Source organism: Ammospiza nelsoni, chromosome 8, assembly GCF_027579445.1.
Source record: "Ammospiza nelsoni isolate bAmmNel1 chromosome 8, bAmmNel1.pri, whole genome shotgun sequence".
Classification (NCBI taxonomy): domain Eukaryota; kingdom Metazoa; phylum Chordata; class Aves; order Passeriformes; family Passerellidae; genus Ammospiza; species Ammospiza nelsoni.
The window spans coordinates 3113063-3120671 of NC_080640.1; the positions used below are offsets into that span (position 1 = coordinate 3113063).

The 7609-nt window shown below is 42.6% G+C and overlaps 1 protein-coding gene across 1 annotated transcript; it reads left to right on the forward strand.

The window, feature by feature from the left end:
* The first annotated feature begins 1262 nt into the window (after window positions 1-1262).
* On the forward strand, window positions 1263-5687 carry TEX36 (testis expressed 36). The gene is made up of 4 exons (XM_059477056.1): window positions 1263-1335; window positions 2186-2317; window positions 3947-4027; window positions 5358-5687. Exons 1-4 carry the CDS (start codon window positions 1288-1290, stop codon window positions 5685-5687), a joined length of 591 nt encoding a protein of 196 aa, XP_059333039.1. The 5' UTR covers window positions 1263-1287.
* Window positions 5688-7609: the final 1922 nt, after the last annotated feature.

Sequence of the window (7609 nt, forward strand, 5' to 3'; positions counted from 1 at the left end):
CTTAAGTCCAGGGATGGGACTCCACTACCTCCCTTGGCAGCCCCTTCCAATTCTTGGCCACCCTTTCCATGAATGAGTTTCCCCGGATCTCCCATATAGATCTCCCCTCGCACAGGTTGAGGCCATTCACAGCTGAGCCAGAACGTCCCCCCGAGCCTCCCTTTCTCCAGGCTTGTCTGACTTTCCTTGATAACCGGGACCTTAATGAAACAAGCGATAACTCGGTCGTGGGGTACCTCAGCATGGGAGAGGATTGAAAATTGCAATATCCTGCCCTCTGTACACTGAGTTCAACCAAAACTAAGCTCACATGGCTTTAGTAAGCAAGTAATTCCTAAATAGTGCCCATGGGATTTTTAATATTTATTATTTTCCGTGTAGATTGTATTCTTCATTCTCTAAACCACAAGAGGCAGTACGCTTCATGATTGGTCCGGGAGTACAAATGCCGATTGCCTCTTAAATTACATCTATATCTATATTTATAGCCACATATACCTTTTAATATATATATACACACACACACATAGATATAGATCATGGAATCACAGAATAGTTTGGGCTGGAAGGAAATTTAAAGATCATCCAGTTCTACCTCAGCCATGGGCTGCAGCTTCTCTAGGCACCCTGTGCCAGGACCTCCTCACCCTCCCAGGGAACAATTTCTTCCTAATATCCAATCTAAACCTAGTTTCTGTTAGTTTGAAGACAAAAAGAACACAAGTGTCATCTTCTTTCCAGTCTGTCAAGGCCAAGGAGGCAAAGTTTGTGCTAAAGTGGCCAAGTGTGCTGCAGTTAAATAGTTGGGATGTTTCCAAGCCAGCGCTTAAACTCAAAAAAAAAATCCTTAGGACGCAGCGTGTAAATATATAAATATATAAATATTTAAATATTCGGCGCGTGTTTCAATTAAAATGTGTGTATGTGGAAAGCCATTTTCAAAAGAGCAGGAAGTTACATCTTAAAAATTCTTTCTCTAACATCCTTTGGGTTTTCCTCAAAACCAGCTCTCCTCTCCCCACCCATTCCCATTCAGGCAGTAAAGTGTCACTGAAGCGATTGTGCAGAACTGATTTGTTTGCAACATTCAATCCTTTGAGGAGCTGTAATTCCCCTCTCCCCTGCAGCAGCGGAGCGGGAGCAGCGCTGCTCGGGGTTGTGCGGAGCTCCGCGAGGGCTCTGAGGTCACAGGGGAGGAGGTTCCACAGCCCGGCCGCCCCCTGAGCGCGTCTCCAGGGAACCGCGGTGGCGCTGGCAGAGTGGCCGCAGCGGCAGTGACATCGAGCCATGGCTAAGGACGGGTCAGAGCACAGCGGGGGGCACAGTAGCGACTGGGTAAGGGCCGAGCAGGAGCCCCCGTGTCCCCCACAGGGCTTCTTGATCCCTAAACACTCAGAGAAAGCACCGTGCTAAGGGTGACTTTGTCCTTCAGTCAGGAATGAGTCTTCCTGTTCCTGAGGTTTACAGGAAGGTGTCCTAACGTATTCAGTGTGCAAAAGTTCTGGCTTGTTAACCAACCCTGGCTGGATTTCCCCCCGCTGCCGCCCAGTTTTCCAGCAATGCTGGAGGTCTCTTATTTGATAGTTAGCCCTGGTTGATCTTCCTTCTCTTCTGGAGAGCTCCAGCCGAGGTTTGCCTCAGTTCTCGCCTCCAGGAGAACACTCTGACCCCATCAGAAACGCTGGGCTGGGACACCTTGGTATTCCGGGGCACTGTGACACTGCTGGCACAGGCTGCTCCTCACTCTCTGAACCCTTTGGCCTGATGTTGGGTTGGGCTGTTCCCAAAAGTTTTGTGCTTTCAAACTTGTGCTACACATGAGTAGAATGGGGGAAGGGGGGTTAGAAGGTTGTTGTTTTCCTTGGTGGTTATTGCTGTGTAAACAGTTTTCAGAAAGTTCCTGGACATTCTTGTCTTGAAGATTCCTAAAATTCTTGTCTGGTTGTTTTATCTACGTTTGAACGTCTTTATGATCGGGTTTGTGTTGTGTGTGTGGGAGCCTCCTCATTTTTCCAGGCGCCACTAGATGCTGCTGCAGTCCAAGTAATAAAAAATAAACGAGAAAATACCATTTTACCCACATTTCTGATCAGATTTAATTGTTATTTGGGTTTGGTTGTTTTTTGTTATATTTTTTTCCAGTTGGCTTTTATTTTAAAGGCTCATAATCTTCATTATTTTCCAGTTCACTCACGATGGACTGGAGCTGGGCGAGCTGGAATCAGTAACAAGCTCTTCACTAAAGCATGTCCTGAACTCCGTAGCCGCTGTGGGCCAGGAACACAGAATGCCGCTGCAGTACAAAGCTCGGGTGCAGGTGAGCTCCTGTGCAGCACAGCCCATGTTCGGAGCTCTTTGCAAGTTGTCACTCGCTAAGTCGCGAGTAAGAGCAGCGCTCGGGGTCCTTAGCGGAGCAGTCACAGCGGGCTGGCAGACTTTGTGCCTCAGGGGATGCAGTGATTGCTGCCTGTGCTGCGGAAGAAACATATTTCCCTGTTACTCACTCATAATTTTAGTAGCTCCGAGTCCTGCTGTATTACTGCTGATTTTCTCTTTTATTATTGAAACACCGAATACATTATGATCAATCTCAGCCCACAGCCCGTGTGTAAAGAAGGTTTAATGGAAATTTGATCAGCTGTTTGGCAATGAATGTTGGAAATTCAGTATATTCACACAAAGGATTGTTCTTTTTGATCCTTAAAAAGTTAGAAGCTCCTCATTTCAAACATTTTTAAGGCTTGATTAAAAATGGGATTTGTTAAAAAATTTTACGATGAAAGGAAATACAGTATTTTTAAAAATCACAAGTATTTAAAAAGTTGCAGTGCTGTAAGCACCTTTTCTTGTCCTTATTTTCTCATCACTGGGCTTTGCTTTACCCACCTGCTTTCGGTACAGAACATTTTCTATTTTCATTTTCTATAAGCACAGCAATTACAGTGGGTTCATTTCACTGGTTTTGCTGTAGTGAAGGGCAGAAATGAAGGGCTTGGAAGGAATATTTAAAAGGGAAGCTTGGAACTATGAAAAGGAGATTATACTGTAACATGAGTATACACTGTGTTAATATTACATCTACCTTTCTGTGGAACATCTGGCCTTAGCCACTGCCTGAAAATGGTAGCTTTTATCCACTGGTAAATATACCTAAAAAAAGGAAGAGAATCTGCCTAGTAAACCAATTATCCTGAGATCTGACCATGGAGCTGACCCCGTGCAGGCACATTTTGTGTCTGGTGAATCTTCTTGCTGGATCAGGCCTCCAGTCACAAAGATCTTTAGAAGTCATTCAGGTTCCCCTATTCTTGAAACACTTGTTTTAGACTGTGCTACATTAAAACTTTAGGATATTGCACTGATAACATTTAGAAAGTCAGCTATGTTCACTATTTCTAAAATAGCACTTTTTGCCGTTGTCTTTTTTTTCTTCTGAAACTCTGGTTTCATTTAGAGACTGGATGAACATCATGTTAAAGAATGAGATTATAAATTAGTTAAGCAATTAATACCTCTTCAACTTCCCCTGCAACAAGCAGTGTCCATGACATTCAGTCCATAAATCACAGACTAATTCAGTTTTGAGGTCCCTTTTGTAGTTTATTTTAATTAGCTCTAGGCCTACTCTAAATCAAGCAAGGCAGTCCTGACATATATCTAGCATTTTGCTGCTTTGCAGACAGAATGTATAATTTCTTATTTGAAAATTTGCACTTTTATATTAATCATGTATATATTTAGCAAATCCTCCTGGTCATTTTATTAAAAAAAATTAAAAGTCTACATTACCCCTATAAAAATCATGTGCAGGTGAATATTTAACAAGGGAATATTACTTCTGTACTAGAGCAATGGCAGCTGTAATCTCACAGTATAAGAACAAAGACTAATAACTCCAAACAGAGTTTAATTTTTTGGTTTTTTGCTATAATTTCTTTTTTTGCAGAAAGCAGGAAACAACAATTTCCCATTCTCTTCTCATGACAACAGACATGACATATGCAATGCAGTCGAGTATTTTGACCTGGTGAGTACCCAGCACTGAGGCAAATCAAGCAACTTCAGATCTGTTGGTCTGCCAGAGATTAAACACAGCATCTTTTCTGTCCCCTAAAAAAAGAAAAAAAGAAAAAAAAGAAAAATTAGATGGTAAAAAAAAAGAAAAAAAAAGAGAGAAAATAGATGCTAAAACTGTGAGAAGAGAAAAATGTAAATAGCAAAGAAAAATACACTTTTTATTAGTAGAGGGCTGGAACATCTGTGGGACTGTCATTGAGAATGGTATGATTCAAAGGGAAGCAAAAAGCCATGATTTGGTCTCTGACATTTTCTAATATTTTCTAATATTTCTGTTTTGGTTTTGTACCCAGTTAAATGTCCTATTAGTCTGCTCTAAGTGATTTGCCTTGCAATGAATTTTTGTAGATATCTCCGGAACTTCTAATTTGCATTCCCAAATATTCAGACTCATCTTTATCATAAATTTAAGCAAAATCCATAGGATACCCACAAGATATCTCAAAAACTTATTCTTTGAATTCTTTACAATACACCTGTTAAAATTTATGCTGCAGAAGCCTCAACTTTGACTAGAATTAAATTTTGTTTGGGCTTTTCTCTGTGGGCAACAGTTTCATGTTCTTCCATTCCCCTTAGATTGTTGGTATTATTCCAGGCAGCAAAAGAAATAGTGCAGTTCACAGGATAATGAGTAAAGGAGGAATCAGTGAATTGTGATATAGTGTTTGTCTGGTTTTGGGCTCTGTCAGGCCTAGACTTTTTGGAATTCATTATTCACTGAGTAACCTCAATTTCTGTGCACTTTGGGCAGTGTCTCATTGTTGTAGAGATACTGTTCAACCATAATTCCAGCTAAATTTCCTGCAAGCTGTGGAGTGTGAAAATCAGGCTCTGTCTCTCTGTGTTTGGACACACAAGGGATAGCACTGAAGATTCAGATTTCATGGTCTGTCTCAGTTTCTTTATTGCAATCCAAACCTGGAATTATTAACCTATTTCTTTGGGTGCCTCTGAAGATTAATTTAGCCGAGTGTAGCTAAATAGCCTTGAGTAGCTGGTGTGCTACAGAAATGCAGAGTAAAAGTGGTTTATTAGCTCTTGAGAGGTGGAAGGTCAGCAGATTTCCCATTATATATGCAACCAAAAATGTTCATACAGGCGAGTCTGACAATATTATTTTTAACTTGCTAAAGGTCGACCGTGAGTTCTTGCAATCACTGTGGTAACAGCTTCGTTCACTTCCCAGTGGGGTAGTGACTGCTACAAGATTCATCTGTGAAGCTGTGACTGGAAGTCATATGGTTGCATTAATTTCAGTTTCCTGTTTTTTCCCGTAGGGCATGGGCGTGAGGAAGTTGGATCCAGAGAAGCAGAGACAGAACTCCCATAACTTCTTCGAGTGGTCTCGTGCGCCGGGCCGGAGCAGCCGCGAGGGCTTCGTCACCGTGTACCAGAGCACGTTTGTGTCAGGTCAGAGCCCTGAAAATGACGAGCAGTGTCACAGGCGCTACCCCAAACACCACTGCCAGAGCCACAGCGACCAGGAACAACGCTCCAGCACACCTGCTACTGAGGATGAGACAGCCCTGAAGCCATCCGAGACACCCGAGACATCCGAGACATCTTCACCAGCAAACACCTCTGGAACACCCACCAAGCAAGTGTGAACTGTTCACTACTCAAACCAATGGTGGAGGAATAAACATTGAGTAAAATGCACCTGGCAGTACCTTGAGAGTTCATTACCTTGCATTGCTCTGAATACATACATTTTTCTAGAAAAGCTTTAAAGAAGAGGAGCACCACCATCCCTGGGCAGCCATTCCAGAACTTTATCACCCTTTCTGTAAAACATTTTTTTCCTAATATCCAACCTAAATTTCCCTTGGTGCAGCTTGAGGCTGTGTCCTCTGGTTCTGTCAGTGCTGCCTGGAGAAAGAGCCCAAACCCACCTGAGCACAGGCACCTTTCAGGAGCTGTAGAGAGTGATGAGGGCACCCCTGAATCTCTTTTTTTCCAAGCTGAGCATCCCCAGCTCCCTCCCTTCCCTCTGAGCAGCAGCTCAGTATTCCCAGTGCCCCCAGCCATGGGCAATGGATGGGGCTGGGCCCTTCCCAGTTATAAGGAAAAACAGGATTGTGCATATTTTTAGACATATGTCTGCTAGGGGAACACAGACAGGGATTGTGCTTGTGTTACCTGATTGTGCTTGTGTTACCTGATACTGGGTGACCCTCATCTTGATACAAAAGCTCCTTCAGCTTCTGAGTCAGTGGCAGGGCTGTACCTCAGGCAGCTGACAGCACCTGTACTGACACGGGAGCATAATGGACCTGGATCCTTGAGGGATTACCACAGCAGGGAGCCAAACCCCTGTGTGTTCAGGCAAGAGAGAAACATTTCGGAAAGGTTTCATGGCTGCGAAGGCAGGTGAGCAGCCATTAGAGAAAGTAGATAAAAAAGAAGCTGTGCATTAGATTGCTGTGCAAAATCAGTGTCCTGTTTGGTAAAAGCACAGCAGTTGTAGAAGTGAAAAAAGAAAGAGCGTTGTGAACAACATTTGCGCACTCAAAAATTTGAGTCATGGCTGTAAGGGGGAAAAATCTTGAGCTGAAGTGAAAGGCTGAGTTGGAGTGGACTGAGTTGGAGGCTTGAGTTGGGGTGGACTGGATCTTAAAAAGAGCTCATGATTTTATAGTTACATGTCCCCAAGGAAGATAATTCAAACCCAATCCTCCAAGCACTCTGCTCCCAGAACATTCACTGGTGTTAGGATGTGGCAGGCAGTTGAGTCACGCCTTGAGTCAGACCTCCAGATGATGTGTTTTCCTCTTCTGGATCATTTCCATTAATATCAATAAAATAATAAGCTAAGCTATGTGTCTTGAAATATCCTACAAATAAGCTTGTTGCTATGCAAAATAATGTTGACTGAAAAAAAAATCACTCATAAGTTTATGAGATAATTTCCTTTTTTTACAAGATAAATGGAAAAATAAACCCTTGACCCTTAGAATTCCCTGCATTGTAAGAGCTGCCTTGAACATGAGCTCAGTTACAAAATGACATTTCTGCCTTTCAGTGAACAGATGCATTTTTTGCTATCAGCAGGCAGTGGCCGAAGGCCTTTTTGTGTGCCATCAAAATAGATGAGATTAGATTCCCCAAACGTGTAGCATGTTTATTAGCACATGTTGAAATAATAAACTCATTTTTTAAATGGAGTTCCCCCTGTTAGAGTTCTTGGGGTGCTGCACAATACATTAAAATCCAAAACATCAATGAACAATGTAAAACCAAATAAAAAGCCAAGTAACATAGTGCTATTAAAAAGAATTGCATTTTCTCAAAGTAAAGACAGCCTGCCTGACAGCTCCAGAGTCAGAATTTCCAGAGCTTCAGCCAACAGTTTCATCCCCAGACTGATTCAGAACTGAAGTGTGTGCCAATCACATGGTGAATGAAGTGCCCCATGCTGCTTGGCAAACTCCAAAGGGCAATTTTGGACCTCCATCAGAAGGAAGGAACACATTCTTGTTCCATTAGTAATGTTTATCTGTGGTTCAGCATTAAAACTGGATGTGGTGAA

Coding starts and splice junctions, on each gene's coding strand:
- TEX36 (XM_059477056.1), top strand. CDS start 1,288: ATGGCTAAGGACGGGTCAGAGCACAGCGGGGGGCACAGTAGCGACTGG. Junction 1,336..2,185: donor GGGGGCACAGTAGCGACTGG/GTAAGGGCCGAG, acceptor ATTATTTTCCAG/TTCACTCACGATGGACTGGA. Junction 2,318..3,946: donor AGTACAAAGCTCGGGTGCAG/GTGAGCTCCTGT, acceptor CTTTTTTTGCAG/AAAGCAGGAAACAACAATTT.